The sequence below is a fragment of the Cydia amplana genome, chromosome Z (assembly GCF_948474715.1).
Source record: "Cydia amplana chromosome Z, ilCydAmpl1.1, whole genome shotgun sequence".
Taxonomy (NCBI): Eukaryota; Metazoa; Arthropoda; class Insecta; order Lepidoptera; family Tortricidae; genus Cydia; species Cydia amplana.
This window is the reverse complement of record NC_086096.1, coordinates 16495058-16517936: the sequence shown is the minus strand read 5'-3', so window position 1 is coordinate 16517936 and position 22879 is coordinate 16495058. Positions and strand designations below refer to the sequence as shown.

Below are 22879 nucleotides of genomic sequence, written 5' to 3'. Positions count from 1 at the left end.
CAAAACGCGTCTGTTACGATCAGCACAGATATGGCCGCTAGGTGGCGACTGCGCCACGCGCGGCTTATGGCTTTCCCCAAAATTGGGGCCGAACGGATGTACTTTTAGCTACCTGTAGCAAAGCGACGAAATCGCGGAGTGAGACACGCCTGCCTGTACGTAAATTAGGATTCAAATGGTTTTTAATTCATAATAATAAACCGACATAAATTATATAAGTATACCGATTAAAACTTTTTGTCGTCTGAACATTGCATGGATATTCAGTTGAGATTCTTGAAGATAATTTTCAGCAGCAATCCCTGGGTGCACTTAACGCTTGCCGACCTTGCCCATCCAAAATTTAAATGTAACATCAAACATTTTATAGTGATGATATATTATGTATGTATCGGTTGAGTAGGGGAGCAAGGGGCTATTCATAAATTACGTCATTTCATATTGGGGGAGGGGGGGACCTGGACATCGGATGATGGTAGCATGACGTAGGAGGAAACGGGGTCATTCGAAGCATGATTTTTGGATGATTTTAGGGGGGGGGGGGGAGCCCCCAAGGTACTGTGAAATAAAAAATGGCTATTAATTATGAGAAAAAAATAACAATAGGTTCCCGTAACAATTTTTTGTAAATATCGACTCTAACTTGTTTGCCTTAAGTACTTGTATTTTTGTCCATGTTGCTTTGTTTTAAAAATATAACAAACTTGGGTCATTCAATTAAGAAAGCTAATATTGACAAAATCAAACTGTGCACATAATAATTAATGATTTTGTTAAGTACTGTCTGTTGTTAAGTACTGTAGTGTCTTAGCATTATTTTTATACTAACTTTTTTTCCTTCGACTTTTTTTTTTATGACTCTAAATCTCTTAAAATACCCGTAACCAATTGGCATTACTCTTTCGACAACATTCTGCAAACGTAAATTTTATTCACACTTCTTTTGAAGCAAATATCCAAATAAACGACGACGATTTAACATTTTAATATCTGGGAAACCGAGCATTGCTCGGAAAATATATAAAATCTCAAAAATTAGCGTTGTCCCAGAGATAAGACCTAGCTAGATCGATTTTTCGCCCCCGAAAACCCCCTTATACCAAATTTCATCGAAATCGTTAGAGCCGTTTCCGAGATCCCCGAAATATATAAATAAATAAATAAATATGCAAGAATTGCTCGTTTAAAGGTATTAGATAGATATGTTTGTTTGTTTTCCGAGCGAAGCTCGGTCACCCAGATATTATGTATTAAACTAACTGCCATCTCTGCTCAATGTCTAAAATCATGTCTTTCGATGAACTATGAAATCACCAAATGGTTCGATACTGTTACAAAGTCAACTGGCTGGGTAATGCGTGCATCAATATGCCACTAGATGGCTCTGTATTAAGGTATGTAATTTTATTTTGATTATTTATTATTAATTAGGTACATACACAGTTAGGTTTACTATTATGAAAACAATGTGAAAATGTCATGTTTAAAATTATGAACCGTATGTTAATTAGGTTGGTGTTAGTATGTTGACAATTTCCGACCGCCTGTTGTCGAAAAGGCGGCGTTGAGCAGGTGTAGCGCGCGAGGCAGCCGAGGCGAGGCAACGAAGCGCGAGGGCTCCGCGCTCCACTCGCCAGCCGCCAGTGTGACATGTAACCTAACCGGCGTCGGGCGCGTCACATCATGAGCTGGGCGTACGCTGGCCTGACCGTTTCATTCAATATCTGTAACACGAACACTTTAATGAACACGTGCCTTTAATTAAAATAATGACCGTAATTTACTAATACAATGTACATGCAAGACCAAGGCACCTTCACTGTAAAGCAGGAAGAAGAGTTCAGCAGACCAGTCGAGTCCATCATGCGATGTGAGGACTTCAAAAGCAATTTTGCCAGAAGACTTTCTAATCGCTACATCTCCAGATCACCCAGCTCGAGCTCAAGGCAAGAAAGTGCCTTAAAGCTGCGACCACCCCAGACAACAAATACAGAAGCCAACCCCGATAAAGTAAGTATTTGGCATGATGTAGAATGGAATTGGGGTACCTACAAAACATAAACAAAGTACTGATTATTTGAAATGTAACAAATCTTATTTATTACAATTTATTTGTTACACAGTCGTACTTATAAAAACAATAATATGTCAAGTGTGTTCTATTAAAAACTTAGTTATGACTGACATAATTATTTCTTTGTTTACATTTTCTATTTTTCAGCTAATTCTATTAATTAAACACCATCGAATTTCACTCAGTGAATAATTTTATTATTCTCTTGTTTACAAACAGGAGTGGAGTTTCTATGACAATACATTACAAACCCAATATAAATCTTTCTGGGTTATAGAATATAGCCTTTTAATACTATATTTACCATATAATGCAATGCGATTATATATTTATTTTAAATTAACCATCTGATTTTAGTTTTCTCGACCGCAAGCGTGTCAGGGCATATCGGCAAATGCTAAAAGTGAAAAAATGATAACAATATGTACCTGTATGTATAGTTATTTTACATTTACAATCGCCTTTCATCCTCGTATTAAGTACTTACCAAATTTTTGTATAGGCATTGGGGTACGGTCGGATCTAATAAATTTTGCATAAATACCGCATGTTTAAATAGTAACTATAAAAAATTACTACCTACAACGATTTCACTTATCTAAAATAGAAGGTGAAAAGGCCGTTACAATAAAAAAAAGAATGGTTTTTCTATCCCACATAGTTCATGCAATAATTGCAAAAAAAGTACCAATTGTATTTTGGCTCTCCTGAAAAGTTGACTTTTTTCACACCCGACCATATATAGAACTCGTAGCGAGATATCCCAATTTAGAAAAGTATTCCAGGGTGCATGGCAGATACTTTTGGCGCGTTGTTTCATACGCTACTAATGTTGCTGACTGTACCTACCACGTATTTATAAACCAATTCAGTTAGCCATTGTTACAAAAACGACTCTTGTAACGGTTCTACATTCAAACATTTTACGTTCTCGAAATTTCTATCAATATAAAATTATAAATGTAGGCAACGGCATTTACGAAGTAAATTTTTATGTTTTTTAATCGTTCTTACAAAGTGTAGGTGTACAACGATAAGTGAAAGTGCATTTTTTGCGGTATTATTTATCTGAGACAAGATGTTACTTACTAACCTTACTAACATTGATCACTAAATCATATTTATTTATAAATTTGCATAATATTTACAATACTCTCTTTATTGCACACCTCACACAGTTGACAATAAATGTACATAATCGAATCAAGACAATTGTATAGAGTCTGTGCGGAAAGAGAAGAGTCGTATAATGTATTGGTTCCCATATTTTCACGACTTTTCTCTTTCCGTAAGATTTAGAGCCTTAATTTAAAGATTTAAATTAAATTAGAGGCATTTGGCATAAGTATCATAATTAGTAATAGTCTATAGGTTTCTAGCTCTAACTATATGCATTACGGTACATAAAATAATATTGTTAGATGTGCTTATTATATTACCTACTCAAGCTAGTAAGTAGTAAAAATCAAATTACGCTAATAACCAGAAAATCACTGCGTGAGTTATTTACTACAAATGTAATGTAGGTAATTAGAAAACGATGTATTTACAAAACTCGATAATTAAGTAGGTATTACCAAGGCATTACAAAAAATGGTGAGTAATGGTAATTAAGTAAATCATCATATTAAATAAATTATTTAATAAGCGGAAACGTCCGCTGAAACGTCCGCAAAAAATTAAATTCTTACTTTTAGTTAGACTAGAAAAATCATTATAGTTTGTGTCTTATGTGTGCGAAGGTTTAATTATTCATAAGATACAGTTCTTGTTAATCAATATCTACTGTAACAAATATCTAACCTACTTTTTTAGGTATTTGATACATTTGATACAACAATTTAAATTTGGTTTTATAAATAGATGAAATTCATTAAACAGTACACTTTGGTACTCTTTAAGAATTCTTCAATTATGAATGAAGGTATAGTCTCAAACAATATCCGGTAATGGTAACATTTTAAATCCTGATTAACCATTTTTGATGGAATATACACACTAATACGTTCACGTTAGTGTCTTTGGCAATACCGACCTTAGTCACTAAAATATAGAGTTTAATTTATTATGGCATTCCGTGACAGTGTTGCACAGATAGTTCACCTCTTTACATATAATTAAAGTTTTTATGAGCATTTAGCTCATAATTGTTGACTAAAGTTTAATTTGACCTTTTTATTTAAAGTTGGGACGTTACGTTACGTACCCGTACGTACGTTATGTATCCGAATCTATAGTAGCATATATACATAAAACAATTCTGTCTGTGATATGGAAGCCATAAAAATTGAGTCGAAAGCGTGTGCCTTCCAATCGAAAATAACTTAATAACGCTTAGTTTTATAGATAACTGAATCATCGGCACTTAACTACTTAACCTTATACTCGAACAGAATTCGGGCAGCAGTAGGTATATTTTTTAATTAATTTAGACAAGTATTCAACAATTATTTCTGCAGTTTCCTCAAATGTCTGTCATCAGAACGTTTATCTTAATTACTTCTTCCTGATGGTTGTATCTCAGCTACACACTAGACAGCCATGAAATTAAGGGTTCGCTTTTTTATGGTCCATGATTGCCCACGAGAAAGCATAGACTAAATAATCATATGTATAGGTGAACCAGGATCTATTGAGGGTGCGCCATGTTGCGGAATTTCACTGGAACTAATTTTTTCATACTACACTGAATTGTCACCCTATACATGAGCATAACAGCGCCCTCTTGACAATTATCATATATTACTGGTCAGGCTATAACAAACAATAAGGACTGCTTTAAGATAGAAGGCGGCGATATTTACTTTTCAGTTCACACATTAAATACCTAGTTATCTAGAAACACTTCAAATAAAGTCATGTCTGTAAAATAACCACTCAGAATGCAGTTTGAAAATACGGTATAATGTTAATTTTACGGCGGAAGTGGCACAGCAATACTATTGTGCTTCCAAACGTTCTCGTGATATGAAAGGGAGATAGCGAAAAACCATTGTTTATCGCCTTGGAGCCTGCTGCTTTGAATGTGAGAAAACAGATTTACGCGTATGATCAGTCAATATCTACTGTAACAAATATCTAACCTACTTTTTTAGGTATTTGATACATTTGATACAACAATTTAAATTTGGTTTTATAAATAGATGAAATTCATTAAACAGTACACTTTGGTACTCTTTAAGAATTCTTCAATTATGAATGAAGGTATAGTCTCAAACAATATCCGGTAATGGTAACATTTTAAATCCTGATTAACCATTTTTGATGGAATATACACACTAATACGTTCACGTTAGTGTCTTTGGCAATACCGACCTTAGTCACTAAAATATAGAGTTTAATTTATTATGGCATTCCGTGACAGTGTTGCACAGATAGTTCACCTCTTTACATATAATTAAAGTTTTTATGAGCATTTAGCTCATAATTGTTGACTAAAGTTTAATTTGACCTTTTTATTTAAAGTTGGGACGTTACGTTACGTACCCGTACGTACGTTATGTATCCGAATCTATAGTAGCATATATACATAAAACAATTCTGTCTGTGATATGGAAGCCATAAAAATTGAGTCGAAAGCGTGTGCCTTCCAATCGAAAATAACTTAATAACGCTTAGTTTTATAGATAACTGAATCATCGGCACTTAACTACTTAACCTTATACTCGAACAGAATTCGGGCAGCAGTAGGTATATTTTTTAATTAATTTAGACAAGTATTCAACAATTATTTCTGCAGTTTCCTCAAATGTCTGTCATCAGAACGTTTATCTTAATTACTTCTTCCTGATGGTTGTATCTCAGCTACACACTAGACAGCCATGAAATTAAGGGTTCGCTTTTTTATGGTCCATGATTGCCCACGAGAAAGCATAGACTAAATAATCATATGTATAGGTGAACCAGGATCTATTGAGGGTGCGCCATGTTGCGGAATTTCACTGGAACTAATTTTTTCATACTACACTGAATTGTCACCCTATACATGAGCATAACAGCGCCCTCTTGACAATTATCATATATTACTGGTCAGGCTATAACAAACAATAAGGACTGCTTTAAGATAGAAGGCGGCGATATTTACTTTTCAGTTCACACATTAAATACCTAGTTATCTAGAAACACTTCAAATAAAGTCATGTCTGTAAAATAACCACTCAGAATGCAGTTTGAAAATACGGTATAATGTTAATTTTACGGCGGAAGTGGCACAGCAATACTATTGTGCTTCCAAACGTTCTCGTGATATGAAAGGGAGATAGCGAAAAACCATTGTTTATCGCCTTGGAGCCTGCTGCTTTGAATGTGAGAAAACAGATTTACGCGTATGATCAGACCCTAGCATGGGAGGAAACGTAACGCAGGTCTTCCTGCAACAATGCCTAACTAGATTTCCTTTAGCAAACTTTATCAAAAAGCAATTTTAGTTCTTATTTCATTCATGATAAAAAAAAGGGAACAGCTTCAAAAAACAGTTTACCTTTAATGCCATTATTCCATGAACCTCATCAGCAGTCTTCACCAAATGGTGATCATCGAGAAAATAACCAAACCTGTATAGGTACTTTTTCAGTTCGGCCCAGTCGTCTTAGAAAACTCGAAGTATCTACATATATTAAAAAAAAGTTTCAGACGAATTGGAAACCTCCTCCTTTTTGAAGTCGGTTAAATGAAAATAATGATAAAATACATGTTTTTTTGTTGTCCGCTGTTGCGGATTGTAGCGATATGAAATGCATACAAAATAATGTACCGAAGTCTGTCGCCCTTTTGCCTGAGTTACACAGGCCCGTGTATACATGTACAGTTACCCTTAATGTGTCACTCTAGCACTTGGTTACCTAGCGAGATCAGTATCTCTTGTTCTAAACTAACTTGTATAGTATTCCATCTGTTATAACTAGTCTAAAATGTTATATAAACGGAGTGAAGCATGTGAAGCATCCAATCAATTTTTGCTAAGTTTGACAGGTTTCAATTTTACCTTGACCCAGAGACAAATTAGGCATAGACAGGTCACTCGATTTCGCGTAAATGACGAAATTTTATAGGTACCAATGTGAGTTTGTTAATCTTTCTAAGTAGGTAGGTACTTATATTGTTGTAATTTTTGAATAAAGATTGTTCGCTAAAAACCTAAAATTACCCTTGCACTAGAACTGCACTTGCAGTAGCACTGATCGATAATGCAAACATCGCTGCACTGCTACCAGGATGTCAGATTTGCCAGGAGATCAATGCAGTTAGTTACAGGGCATGCGCGCAAGACCTAAGTATCCTTAGAACATAACCTAGTAATACTAACAAACCTGTGATTTAATTCAGTTTCGTTATTTATGTGAAAATAAATATGCATCGGATATATTATAAGTCAACAAGAAATTTTAAGTTCCGTGTATGTTCCTAATCTCTAAGTTTTGGACAAGATGACTGATTGGCTGAAAATAATTTCACGGCTGTTGATGTATCAAGAGCAACAACTGTTTACTGTTAAGGTAAGGAAAGTGTATTGTCTTATTGTCTTGAGCATCGAACGTATCGAACTTATAGATAATCATAGTAAGTGGCTAAAGAGAAACGGTGTTATTTGCATGCTGGTGTGATTTACGGAATATATCCGGACAGGAGTAGAAGTTATCATAAAACAACGAGTTTCAAGTAAATTATGAGGCACACAGGTATATATTTGTAGTATTTTTAATGAGAAATACTTATTGAATGAAACTTAAAAATTGCACTATAAAGAACTATTTCCCTTTTGTCAAATCCTACTTGGAATGGAGTAGGTAGGTACTAATATTTAATTAAAATTAACATCCCAGTATTAATGGTATTGGTATCTAATACGTCTCATTAGTAAAATATAGGGCGCACTTGTCGTTGCCGACTAGGGATGTACAGAAATAATGTTTCCCAGTGAATTTCCATTTGTAGTTGTATAATTTGTGCCATTTTATATGGTGATGTTTTATGTATGTACCTATAATATGAGTTCTTGTATACCGTCTCGTGCTATTAACGAAACTTGTTTTTCTTTTTATGAGTACCTATTTGTTATGTGCAATAAAGAATTTTAGTACTGGTTACTATAGTAATACTAACAATAAACGAATACTTAATTTGTACGTTAGTAAAAATAGTTAATTGCTTCCACTTAATACCTAATAGAGTACCTATGTTTTACGAGTGAAACGATTATGAGTTATTATTGGGTTTCTTGACGGCCTGAATTGGTTCCTGTCGTGCATTAATGCATGAGTGCGCCAAACTGATTAACTAATCACATGAACATCGCATTTAGGTGCGTGAGCGACCATTTCCAGAATTGTGCACTTACAAAACTATCAATAAGTAAGGTAATCTGGAGATTACCGTTTTATCCAATTTTCATTTGATCGTCATTATCATCATCTTCTCCGTTTTTGGTTTACGTAATTTTAAGGATGCGAATCGATGCTTTATTAATCGATTATCCGCTTATCAATTTTGAGGATTTTTTCAATTAAGTTCGCTTCGAATATTAGATTGATACCTCACATCCATAATTTGATCAACCTTATTTTACTAACCCAGAAAAATTTAAGTTTGGTAGTTCTTTTTAGGGGTTTATTTTATTATATTTGGCTATAGATATAAATAATTTACTTTATTTTATAATATATCTGTGGTTTATATTGAAGAATGTGGAGGTCATGTCTTGAGTGTGCTACATGATTACTCGATAAAGCTAGAAAGGAGTGGTGCAGTCACTTCAGATGTGGATGATAAGTTGATAAGGTATTTATCTGACTGAGACAGCTCGATAGTTAGGTTCGTAGCCCTGGTATGTGAAGTAGAGAGTTTTAAACGAATACCTATCGTTTAATGCTAGTCAGTCTTTTATATTTATAGCTCTAAGTATGATGCTCATAAAAAGAAGGTATACATATTTTATAGAAGTTAATATGGGCATGCAGTACGAACAGCAAGAAACTATTGTTTAAACGGCAAAAGTGCCTACTTAAAATGCGTGTAACTATACTTAAACACTTGTGTAACTCTATTAGACGCATAGGCATGCGTGGCAATACAGCCTCTAGTAGAGTTACACGCGTGTTGCCGACCTTACAATCTTACAAGGATTTATGATTTTTCGGTTATTCAGCCAAAGATGTAAAGTCTGTGCGGGAAGAGAATCATAGAATGTATATTATTATCTTTAGTAGCTGACCCACTAGCTTCTTGACAGTACAGGATAAATGTTTTCTGTATACATAATTATGTGACATTTTTATGAAATCCCGCTGGAGCGTTAAGATGTAGACCAAAGAGTATAATTATTGATGTAGACGTACGTTGTACATACACGCTCATAAGTGAACTCATTTTCGATCACACACCCACTGCGAAACGGGATCGTTCTCTATTGTTTATTGTCTTACCGGTAGTAACTTAGATGCTTGATAATTATCAATCAAGCGGTGATAAATACCGTTACCGACTTACTTTTTAATAATTAAGAACTGAAGATCTGTTCTCAAGTGTGATTATACCTGACTAGATGAAATTTAAGTTCGAGCTGGAGGTTATTTAATTTTAACCTACTATTTTTTTGTATATTATTATAGGTACATAATAAAGTAATTGTTCAGTAAAGTAGGTATTAGACATTTAAGAATTCTAATAGAGCTACGTACTATAGCTACTTAGTCGATTATAGTACATTGTGCAACAAAGGGGGTAAGTGAGATATTGGAAACGAAGGTGATAAATAAAAGACCTGAGTTTGGAATATCCTTACCCCCGGATGTACACAATGTTTTTCACCACACTTGCGAAGAAAAAACTAAATTTTATGCGGAATAATTCTTAAATACGGTCACATTTCACGGACATAATCAAACAAGTATTATTATATTTATAACCAATTCGTGTTATCTTAGTAAAATTTTCTTTACGTGCTCTGGCAACTATGTACTATGCTCGTTCCAAGCGACTGCGCACACCACACACCTGGATGTTCACTTAAATTATCTGGATCCGGGCTGAACGAGTCAGGCCCACCTGCATTTTGTACATTAGAATATACATGGTTCTCTAATTTACTACAAATTATGGACATGCCCGTGCACTAGAATAAGTGGGAAAATATTTATGTTAATTTCTTTGGAAATGATTATTTTGAAAGACTCATCATTCTGAGAAAGTAGGTGTCTTCATTGCTTTGTACCTACGTAAAAGAAGTGTTATAAATTATAGGTAGGTAATAATACAGTACTTAACATGCGAATTTGGTGCCAGTATATCTTTCAATACCTCATGTTTAGCCTTATTCATATCTATTCCAAATTTCAAATAGAAATAAATTTAGTTCCCGAGATATATTTAGCAATGTGGCTGACGGACTGACAGACAGAGTCGCACCATAAGGGTTTCTTTGGTACCTTTTTGGTAAGGAGCTCAAACAACGAAAGTTTGGACGGAAACCTAGTTCTACGTTATTTTTCACCACAATCTATCACAGACATAATCAAACTTGGCATGAACTCATGTTCAAACCGATACAGTAAATGAATTACCGCTAGTCTCGTGTGAACTGTGAGTGTGACCGCAAAGATGATTTACCTTCTTTTCGTTGTAATGAGCATTTGAGCGTTCCACCACACCGAGATTAGTCACGACAGCAAGTCGCTAAACATTACCAGTTTAGAACATAGCATCTATCGTGACAATTATAATGAGTTCGAATTTCCTGGTTTTTGGGTATATAACAACGAAATACCGAGTAAAAGAAAATAGCCAAGTTGCTGTTGAGCTACCCACCACTGTCGTCACAAAATATAATATATTTAATATAATATAATATAATTATAAAATAAATAAATAAAATAAAATTTATTTAATTCAGAAAACAGGTTCCATAATTTGGTTAGTAACTATTAACTATTAAGTTAATTATACCAGTACTTAACTACTAATAAATTGTCAAATATTTTTTATTTATCGGTTATTTACTTGGACGTCGGCCCGCCTCACCAATGCGCGATATTGAGAGCATTGGTGAGAGAGCGCGCACTTTGCTGTGATTTAGTACCTACAAGGGAATAAATGATTAATAAACCTTATAAAATATGTATAGTACCTGTTTAAATTTCATTCGATAGCGTAACGTTACGTAGGCGTTTGGGTTAAGTGTCATTTTGTATGGGATTTTGAGTTTTCATGCGCGCATGGCGCGCTGTTCAAAATCCCATACCTACACACAAATAGACATAATTATCACAAACGCGAACGCGGCAACTTATATCTACGCAGTCGCGTAAAGTTTTTAAATGTACAATTTGTGTCTCCTGCTTTGGTTAAGTTCCGTCACTTAACGATCACGACTTATTAATATTATTATAAATGCTAAATCGATACCGGATTTAGAAATCAGAGGAGAAAGGGGAAGTGGACACATCCAAATACAATAATACATAGTTAAATGAACCGTGGCTGGTAGTCGGTGGTGTTTAATGTATCATACGACCAATATTTGTGCAAGTTTTCGATAAAGAATAATGATTTAGAAGAAATTGATCAAGCAACGTAGGTAAGTACGTAGTAGGTACAGTCGGCCTCAAATGGTAGTAGCAAAAATAGATAAATATTTGAGAACATTTTTTTATTACCGAATACTATAGGAGTTGTGAGTTTGTGGCTTACTCGTAACGTAAGTGACTAGAAAAATAGATCAAATTTATTTATTTATATATTTCGGAGTCGAAACTCTGGGACCGTGGGGGCCCAGTGCGAAATCTTTATACAAAGAGATTTCCGAGCGTCTTGTAGATGCGTCTGGTGACCAGAGGGCTGGCAGCTACTTCGGCCAGAGACTAAGTCTGGCCATTCAAAGAGGTAACGCTGCCAGTCTTCTGGGCACCATAACCCAGGACAGCGACCTAGGGAGCATTTTTAATTTAAGTATAAGTTTATTTCTAAGATTATTTTTAGTTTTATAATGCATGTACTTAGTTTATTAACCTACCATAAATACAAATTCACTCCTTATTTACAAATTATTGCATTATACCGAATTTCAAAAATGTATAGAGTTAGACTGAGATAAGTCTGCAACGATTTTGATAGCACTCGCAGTGCAAGTGTTATTTTAAACGTTAAACTTCTATGAAATTATGACGTATAAATAATAACACTAGCACTGCGTGTGCTATCAAAATCGTTGCAGACATATCTTGGTGTAACTCTGCTTAGTCAAGATTGTTGACTATACAGGGTGCTTCCTGTAACAGGAGCAATAAATTAAACTGTAGGCTGTACTCCTCAAACCGACCCACATTTGTTCAGCAACTTTTGAAAATAACTCATGTTCTGATTTTTATTACACTTTAAAGTTTATTCTAAGACGCAACGTATTGCAAATTTTGTTATGTTTAAAGCGTGACAAGCAACGTCAAACACACTGATGTCAGCGTACATTGAAGGCAATATTTATTTTGTATGAAAAAGAGGAAGTCAAAAGGATTCATAATTTTTAAAAGTTGCTGAACAAATGTTGGTCAGTTTGAGGAGTACAGCCTTTAGTTTAATTTATTGCTCCTGTTACAGGAAGCCACCTGTATATTATCGATAATAATTGCCACTTGCGCGATCCAGGGTTAGCCAACTAACTCGGAGTTAACCGATTATACAGGGTTAAAATGTACTGTTACCTAGGTACCCCGAGTACGAGAGCCCTAAGACATATTTTTCGAAATGTAATTTTTGACCAGGATATGGTTAACCTCATTGCCCCGCGATCCCCGCCGCACGTAGGGAACCCGCAACAAGCACGAAGCCCCTACGTGACGCGCATGTGATTTGTATACGCACCGCTCTTGCGCAGTCCATGCCGCCGACAAGGATTGTATGTTAGCGTCAACCGTGAACAACACGCCCACATTCAATAAATATCACTATCATGATTATTTGTTGGTACTTGCTGACGGTAAAGTAAAGTATAGCAGTATACTCTTGTCCTTCCCCAATTACCTTATTTTGTGGCACCAGGGCATAGGGTTGGTCGTTTGGAGCATCCCTCTGTTGGGTAAGGGACGGGCCTTCCCTTACTCTCTAAATTTGACCCTGCGAATTAAATATCCCATATAAGTTTTTCGCAAGATCCTGGGACCTATTCAGAGAGATGAGGGCACCTGGGGGATCCAGAAAAATGCCGAGATCGAGTTAGTGACCGAACCCAATATAATAGGCGAAACAATAGCCCACAGACTTCGCTGGTTCGGTCGCCTACTCAGAATGGGAGAGGGTCGGGCGTTCATCAAGAGGGCGTTCTTGGGGCGACCGACTGGCAGCCGTCCGGTGGGTCAACCCAGGCCGAGGTATCGCTGGGAAGACAGTGTGACGGCGGATCTGCTTCAACTTCGCGTCAGTAACTGGCAGGAAGTTGAATTTCGACCGATCGATTTCGTGTATTTCGTTCAATAATATCTCCACCACTAGGCATTAAAATTCTACTAATAGAATTGAAAACGAGTGGTCCATACCACTAGATTCCCAATTTTATATAGCTCGCATTTCAAAAAATTGCATTTCGCCGTTTTCCACCGATTTTCGAGTGACGAAATCGAACGCTCGAAATTCAAAAATCAGGCAGATGGAACGCTCTCATTTGGAGGCCAAGATTCTTTTTGGATCACTGACCCAAAATTGTTAGTCATTAGTTAGTTAGTTAATTTAACACGCGGGGGGTAAATAGAATGAGCGATGTGCATTTTAATATTGGCTTCACTCAGTGGCGTAACTAGGGGGGTGCTGGGGGGGGCACGTGCCCCGGGCGCCGTCCAAGGGGGGGCGCCAAAATGGGCAAAAGACCTCCCATAGAAAATGGACCAGCCAAAAAGTAGGAAACAGAAAAAATTTTTTTCGCGACTTAGGGGTTGGTCTCATAGTAAAAATTGCTCAGTATAATTCCAAAACCTCCATGGCAACGGAAATGCAGTTATTTTTTAGCCACCCTGTATACAGGGTGGTCCAAACCTTGACATCCAAAACATTTTTTAGAATCCTCGTCGTTGGTCATCAGAATTTACCCCATGTATGTTAGCCGATTTTTCGTAGTTTTCGAGTTTAACTTTTAACTTTTGTTAAGAAATTCCGGGGTGAAGCTTTGCGTTGCTTTTATGCCTTCTAATGAAATAGCGATGGGGAAGTGACCCCATAAAATAATAGTAGAAATAAGAAAAGAGGATTTTTGTAATGAATTACTAATTTGGAAGCTTTCCACCTCAGATCCTTTGACCGGCGACTCTGACAAATTATGACTATTAAGTATCACTTTTTTGACCTTTTAAAAAACGTAGGGTCTAGCAGTTTCTAAAATAACCAAAAGTCCTTGAAATCGCTTGTATTTTTTATTTATTTAGGTAAGGGCAACATCTAAGCTTGAACGTAAAAGTTTGTCTTTTTTTCCAAACACAGCCAAGTGAGGATGCTGATTTTTTTTAGCAACTGCGCCGTTTGTGAAGGATTATGTTACAAAAAGAAATATTCAAAAAAGTTCAATAGTTTTTTTTAATAAATAATAGCTTACCCCGGAATTTCTCAACAAAAGTTAAAAGTAATAAAAATAAAAATCATAATTCGAAAACTACGAAAAGTCGGCTAACATACATATTCCGATAGCCCACAGCGTGAGGAATCTAAAAAAAAATTTTTGGACGGCAAGGTTTGGACCAACCTGTACTTATAACACATGCCGTGCTAACATCGCTCGTTCTGTGATACTAGAATGCCGTGAAAAACCTGTGTCAGGTATTGAGAGCATTCTATCCAGAGTATCGGTGTGGGATCCAAGGCTCAATTTTGCGCGTTTACCGCTAAGAAAACCTCATCTTTCAAGGCACAACCCTTCCCATGTCAGGGAGTAATTTAATTTAATTTAATTTGTGTTTAATTTGATTTGTATAATAATCCAATATTCTTATGGAATAATAACATCAATAAATTGCTCTGATAATTAGCTTAAGATAATTTATAAGTATGTTACGATTCATAAGTGCTTGTTGCTAGGCCTACATGAATAAAGTATATTTTGACTTTGACTTTGACTTTATTGGGAGCCTCGGTGTTGACATCTCCATCAGGGACGTCTAATAATTTCGTAGCCACCTTGCTGGGTAGGCTGCGCTCGTATCAAAAAAACTCGGCGTGCTCAATAAAGGGAGGCGATACTTTACTCTGGGGCAGACAGATTCATAGGTGTACCCACGGTGGGGCAAGGTGGAGCAGTTATCCCACCCTGGTCTCTGACCATAAGCTAAGAATCTCTGTTTCAACCGTACCCTGTTACAACGTCCCCAGCCTCCCCTACTTCTGCCCCACCTCTTAAAAAATACTGCGTACGACCATGGACAGATCCCATATAATGAGCACCTAGATGCCACCTTGGTCCCTTCAAATCAGTCCAAAGGCGCGCTATGAATAGTCTACGATCCCAAACTTACAAGCGATATTGAATCTTCAAGTCTAAGGAGATCTCCAAAAAAGAAGTGTAGGTATAAGTTTTAAAATGGTCGGCAACGCGCATGTAACGCAGGGGGAGTGTAGACGTCCATAGGATGCGGTGACCGCTTACGATCAGGTGAGTCGTAAGCTTGTTAGCCACCGATGGACTAAAAAAACACTTATTTGTCTAAATCAAAAGTAAACTTTAATAAGTAAAAAGTAACCCTTTCGTTAGTTCATTTCGTTGGGGGGGGGGGGGGGGGGGCGCAAATTTGGTGCCTGCCCCGGGCGCCATATCCTCTAGCTACGCCACTGGCTTCACTCTACCTAATATGTACGTGATTTTGCGTAAGTACATTTATAATGTAGGCCACGGCCAGCCGTACCTGCACTGGTATTACCAGTATTTATGATTGCCTTTTCGAACTGACTTTAAAAATCGTTAAGGTTTTTTTAGTTCTTCCCGCTGAGTTGTGCCTATTGCAATGTATACTGTGCAATTTGGAAGCAAACAAATAAATTGCAATAATCATATGTAAAATGAATCAATAGAAGACAGTTTGGAAACTTTTTAAATTTAGATTTAGAGTAGGTCACTACCGTGTCAGGAAATATGAAATAAATATTACTCAAAGATATATTTTGTAGGTAATCATTAAATGAAATATAGCTCCACTAAGTGTACCAGGACACTCACACCGACATTGCGTGGCTGTAGAACGTTCATTCGTATTCAAATACTGTTGAGCATCAGTGAGAGGAAGTAAACAATAAACAACTATGCTCACCAGACAACATACAACAGCAATGAGTATCCAAATGTAGTTTGGTAAGAAATTATTTAAAAAAGATATCAGACAACGCTGTCTTGTTCTGTCTAATAACTAGATTAAGAGCCAACAGGAGCTAAGATTCAAATATTTTAGGTAAATATACCCGTCTCGCTAACGGAAGCGGCTCCTAAAACTAGTGCGATAAGGACAAGGCGAAAAATCCTGCGTAAAAATATCAAAAATCGAGGTTTCGTACTCGACTGTTTCCTCCTCCAAAACATAACCAATCGTAACCAAATTTGGAAATCTATATTATTATGACATTATCTGTGTCGGACCGTTTTGCTTTTTTGACTGATTGATGTCAGTTTTGAATAGCACGCCTCTCATTGCGGCATGGTCAATTAGGCCATTTTGGCCATTTTTGAAGGGCTCTATCGCCTTAAAAAACAAAAATATCAATAAAAGCTAAACGGTCCGACACAGATATTGACAATATTAATCTATGTTGAAAAAATCATTGCTATAGCTTCAAAACCCACGGAGGAAACAGTCGAGTACGTTTGTATGGAGAAATTACCACTCCTGTTGGCTCTTAACTAGAGGATTTAAAAAATTGAAGACAAAATATATTTAAATAAACAAGTAATGATATTTACAAGGTTAGGTTGATAATAACACATAAAATAATTACACAGCAAATCGTTCTTATAAATTCTCAAAAAAGCTACCTACTACTTAGTTTGGAAAATCCCTATAGAAGAGTAAAGTTAAGGTTGTAAACCATCCAATGTAGCAAAATTGCGCGACGGGGGTACTTTGATGCAGTTTCTTACGGGTAGCGAAAACACTGGGGCTATTCACAATATCATTGTAATGGATAAATTGTTCCTTAGTGTGATTATGAACATTAGGTATGAACCGGAAATCCAGACATGAGCATTCAAGCTCTACGTTCGATTACAATTCATAATTTGCGTATTCCCAAAGTATAGGAACATCAACTCTACTTGAAAATTATGTTTGATCATGATCAACGATCACTATGCATCAATTACGAGTAGATAAGAAAGAGGACACATTATCCCGAGGACATATTCGGCATTGTGGAACCTGTGTTGTCATAACAGCAAGACAAAGGTGCACTTGTCGATGTATCCGGGAATATGGGGAGGGGTAGGGCGGTCGTTAGGACTTCCGAGGGCCCTAACCGGATGCTCGCGTCACGCGTCGCCGGCTGAGCATGACGGGCTTGCCTCATCGTGCCGGCAACCCGGCCGGTTGTTAAAACATCTCTCTACTCGACTGCCGAAACGCAACGGCGAACAACGCAAATGAAACGGTTAATATATTTGGGGCTGTGACTCAGACTTTACGTAACCTCGGTGAAAATTATTCCGTATGGTCTTCGAGGCAGGCAGCCATTTCTATTTCTAATTGTCTTTAAATGTTTTGGCACCATAAATAAGACACTTAAGTAACACGCACTTGTACTAATTTTATGTTTGTAAACGTCGGTGACGACTAACTACATATATATTATCTATCTACCAGGTATGCAAAAAGTCTGTGAAGTTTGTCGCCACCAGGCATAATTTTATGTTTACATTAGCAGTAAGCGTAGACGTAGATTGTATGTATATCCGTCGTCCGTCGTTGTCAAGCTACAGAATTGAGACGATGTGCTAAAAATTACACTATAGACTGTTATATTATAAAGTTTCGTATAAGTACCCAGGTATCTGAAATTAACAAAACAGATTTTAATTAGATACATATTTTTAAAGATACTTAATTAGAATTTCATCTTTCTGCCTAATACTAACAAGATTGAGCTTTCAAATACCAACTGTTTAATTTTTGTACTTCGTTTTGTGTCTCTCTATCACTATACCATACTAGTGCGACAGTGACAGTTGCGTTTCGATCGCTACAGTAGATACAGTGCATCTGACAAAGAAAAGTGGTTTCACAAGATAGTGTCTTCACATACTCTTGAAAAGTAGGCGGTGTAAGATGAGAAGTTGTCCAGTGGCCTTGATCACGCGTGCTCTGTTCCAGGCGGCTGGGCGCCTGTCGCCACACTCGAGGGACCCGGGCAACCCAGCACCACCTCGCGCAACCCGAGAACGCCGCTCGCCACTTGAGCGGAACCTCGAGGATACACTATTAAATATTGCCACGTTTACATTTCGCTCTTTACTCCGAACAATCGATTTTCTTGTGAATAGCACACCACACATAATGTATAACATTTTTGTGCAACTGCATGTAATATTCAGACATATGTCGCCAAGACGAGCAAAGCGAAGCGCAACGGCACTACTACCTTGTCTCGATCGTAGCGTTTTGTCGTTTTTTTGTACCCTCATAACTTGGATTTCAAGTATACCAGATAAACAAAATTCTCGGGATATGATGTCAATAGTAGACTTATTAACTAAAGCAACTTACAATTACAAAAAGAAGGGAAATCCCACCAAAAACATTTTCATGTACCTAAAATGTTGACAAGACGAAACCATAAGGCTCGCATTGTCAAAAAGTTATCAGGATCTCTTGTAGAGCCAAGATTCTAACTCTACAAGCCCTAACTTCACAAACTCTACACCTTAGTAAAATATGTGGCTTGGCCGTTTACTACATTTACATTACTAACCAATCCAGTGCCAGTCGTACCAACATGATACGTTAAAAAAATATCTCCTAAGTAGTTAGACAAATAATTATATTGTACCAGGTACGAAAATAATAATTCTGATGTTATGCCGCACGCGGGACAGCTAAATCTGATAATAAGGCTTAATTACAAAGTCCGTTACGGGGACAGTTAAATGATATTGTATTGCGAGGTATTTGACGAGTGCGCTCGGAACTAATGCATAATATACCTATGTACAGTCAGCTGCAGAAAGAGGTGACCCCCCTGCAAACAAATTTCTATATTAATGTTGTTATTATTAATGTTATGTTATAGATATTGATATAAATTTTGGTAGTTACAATTTCAAAAATACCTATATAATACCTACTCAACGATTTTTAAGTGTCTCGTCTCATCTCTCTATTTGAAAGCGTTATCCAACTAGGCTACACTCCATTAATAGGTACAGTACAGCCTTAAAGTAGTGAATATCAGTTATGTAGATTGTAGAATGCACTTTTCGATAAGGGGTTAAAGACACAATGTTTGAAGCAAAAGCGTGAGAAGCGCATGACACTCTCAATAAGCATTACTTACTGTTGTTTGTATTCCCAACTTTTTATAAACCATACACAAGGCGACTGATATAATGAACATTCCGTTATTTGTTTTTGCTGGCTGTACTTAATTATCGTCAAGTAAAGTGGCTCATCATACGTTACGATGTTTGTGTATTATTTGTTCTCTAAAACTTTCAGGTATCTTTGGAATAATCGGTTTGAATATTTGGACAATCTTACACAGAACGACCTAACCCTAAACCTAAGCAAAGCTTGTACTATGGGTACAGGCGACGATACACCTACTTATATAGAGAAACACATAGTTAATTACTTAGATATATAGATAACATCCATAACTCTGGAACAACCCGAGACCTCCTGCTTCGTAGGCAGGATTACTACCGACTAGACTAGGTGGCCGTTAACTATATTTATTACCTATTATATTAATTATTTCCAGGTTCCAGAAAGAATTGAGCCTAGTACTCAACTTTCCAAAAATGTCGACAAGGAGCAAACATTGGAAGTGAGCAAGTCCGGGGACAAAACACCGCCGCCGGCGAGCCACTCCATGCAGCACACCGAGGTCACGGCGCTGCACATGGAGGTGGACACCCTGCGGTGGCAGCTGGCGCAGGTATGCTGTCATCCTTCCATGCGTTTAGCTGAGTAAATTTTAACAAGTTATACCCTTACAAATATGTACTCTTAAATTACTAATGTACTTAATGTATAATTGCTAATGCTATCGCTATGCGAACGAATCCAGCTAATAAGCGAAGTAATTCTATCATTTTTATTTGGCGAATTTCCGTTAATTTATTTCTTTAAGCCATCTTTCACCTGCCTATTTAACAAAAAGTTAATAAGATTGAATAGAGAAGTTGTATTTTCAGACCGAGGCGAATCGACAAATGCACATAGCTTTACTCAACCAAATAGTTACTTTCCTCAATAGAGTGAAAGACCATATCGAATGTCATAAAACCGACTTTAATGAATCCAATGAAAACATGAAAGATATTTCCAAAGAGAGGGTATTACCGAGATCGTTTAATGCAGCAGATATACCGCGCTCGCGGTCAGTTGTACACGTCAACAAACATGTGGAGTATTCTTTGCGTCCCGCTAAGAAACTTGGGACAAGGAAGATCAGCAAGTCAATAAGTAATGTTAATGGATATAAAGACTGCAACACTACGTGGTAAGTAATTAACAATTATATAATTCGATCAATGCACTAACTAAAATGAAAAATTAGAGGATATCACTAATCATTTCGTATAAATAAATAAAACAATTAAAATGTTTCAGGAACCAATCCAAATTATCACTGACTTCTGAGATTGGTAATTCACAAAAAATCACGGAAGAAATCTCACGACTAATTACTCTTGCCAATACCGTATTAAGTACTAAGCTGCCCGATCTCGCCTGTAACGATGTTCAACAAAACTCTAATGACAAAATATGTGTGAGTAATGATAAAAACGAATCGATGAATTCCAATACCAGCACAATGGATCTAAGAACACAAAATGTACCTACAAAATCATTTTTAATAAAATCCATTTGCAAAAATTCGGATCCGTATGAAGACTTACCTAGTTCTCTGGTAGATGCAGAAGACGATGACATTAAAGAATTCATAATGCCACTATCAACGCTAAATTGTGACATCGGAAACGAATTCGCGGAGTTAAAGATTTCAAATGAAAAGCAGGACCATATTTTTGAAGAAAAATCTAAAATAAAAAATAGTAAATCTTTTTTGTGCAGCAAGAAACTAGATTATAACCATGCTGTCAGTAAATTTACGGAAGACGAAAGCGGTTTTTCATCAATGAGTTCATTTCAAGAAATTGGCATTCCAATAATAAGCATAATACCTCCATCACCATGCAAGGAAATGGGATACGTTGATGATATCCCCGAAGTCGTAGAAGACACAGAAAAGTGGAAACATGAAATTGAACTAAATAAACAAACTGTAAAAGTGTTTTGGGTGTAAGTTTTGAACGTACAAATCTTTTATTTATTAGCCGTATACTCAGACCATAAAATCAGGGTACATAAAAAAAGCGGCGTTTTATTTGAAACCTTGTTAGACTGTCCGAGCTTTTAACGTTGTCATGAACTCTAAATATTTTCTTTAAATCTGGGATGAGATGTTCGACAAAAAACTTTTATTTCTAAATTGGTTTCAGGTTGTTTTTGTTCATAATCGATAGCACGTTCAAAGTTAACAAAGTTTCGATGCAATTATGATGCAATGCTTTTATTACACCAAAATGATTGTGCTTTTTTTATAATTTGAGATGTTAATGAGTAGGTCGGTAAGTTATTTATAAAGATAATTTATATTTACCTTGTGAACTAATTTTTATATTATGATGATTTCAAATTGGTGAATAAATGTACAATAAAATTATTTTATTTTATTTTATTCATTTTAGGGATAACAAACAACTATACAATATAATGTTTCATTTAGTATTACAAATTAAGATTCACTTAATGCATAGCCAACGACATTATCCACGAATCACAACAAAATTATGCAATGGTTGGCAAAAAACAAAATATTATTCTCATTAGGTACTCTCTCTTTTTATTTGTGTAAAAAAACAGGAGTAAGGGGAAAATAAAAAGAAAAATCTAAAGTCAAAAAGGAACATTAAAAGATTAGGCGCGCCGCGCGAAACATGAGACGGAAAATTTTGCGAGGTCGCGGATTTTGGCGTTTTTCCCTCAATATCTCTGAAAGTATACTTCTGTTAAAAATTTACTAGTCAATATAAACCTTATTACTGCTGTTGAACACCAACCGCCTGTAGGCAAATCCGATCACGATTTTTTGCTACTGTCAATGCAAATAGAAAACAATAATACACTAGGAAAAATTATAAAACCGAACACGAAAAACTACTTTAAATCAGACACAGAGAGTATAGACTTGGCCTTATATGAACGCAACCTTTTAAATTTAGTAAGCACACATGATACAACTAACTGCAAATGGGAAACATTTGAATCAACCATCCTCGAAGTGGCCAACAAGCATACACCGAACGCGAGGCCACCGCGCAAACCACCGCTGAAACCTTGGATTGACAAGAATATAAAACAAAAAATACAGGACAAACGAAAGGCATGGGACAAATATGTACTTACAGGATGCAGAGATGATTACAAGCACTACAGAACACTTAATAATGCACTTTTAAGTATAACTAGGCAATCTAGAACTGATTATGAAAGCCGCATTGTAAATCTCGGACCTAAGGCGTTTTACGCGTATATTAGAAAACAACTATGCACAAAAGTTTCAGTTCCTCGTGTA

General features: G+C 36.3%; 1 protein-coding gene across 2 annotated transcripts; it reads left to right on the top strand.

Annotated features, from left to right (window-relative positions):
* The first annotated feature begins 1624 nt into the window (after nt 1-1624).
* Nucleotides 1625-21618, top strand: LOC134660827 (uncharacterized). 2 transcript variants are annotated; one of them, XM_063516654.1, is made up of 4 exons: nt 1625-2010; nt 19997-20173; nt 20433-20740; nt 20851-21615. In XM_063516654.1, exons 1-4 carry the CDS (start codon nt 1792-1794, stop codon nt 21545-21547), a joined length of 1401 nt encoding a protein of 466 aa, XP_063372724.1. In that variant the 5' UTR covers nt 1625-1791; the 3' UTR covers nt 21548-21615. The 2 variants fall into 2 exon arrangements, with proteins under 2 accessions (XP_063372724.1, XP_063372725.1); XM_063516655.1 differs by lacking the exon at nt 1625-2010 and adding an exon at nt 7467-7569 and having other exon boundaries at nt 20851-21618.
* Nucleotides 21619-22879: the final 1261 nt, after the last annotated feature.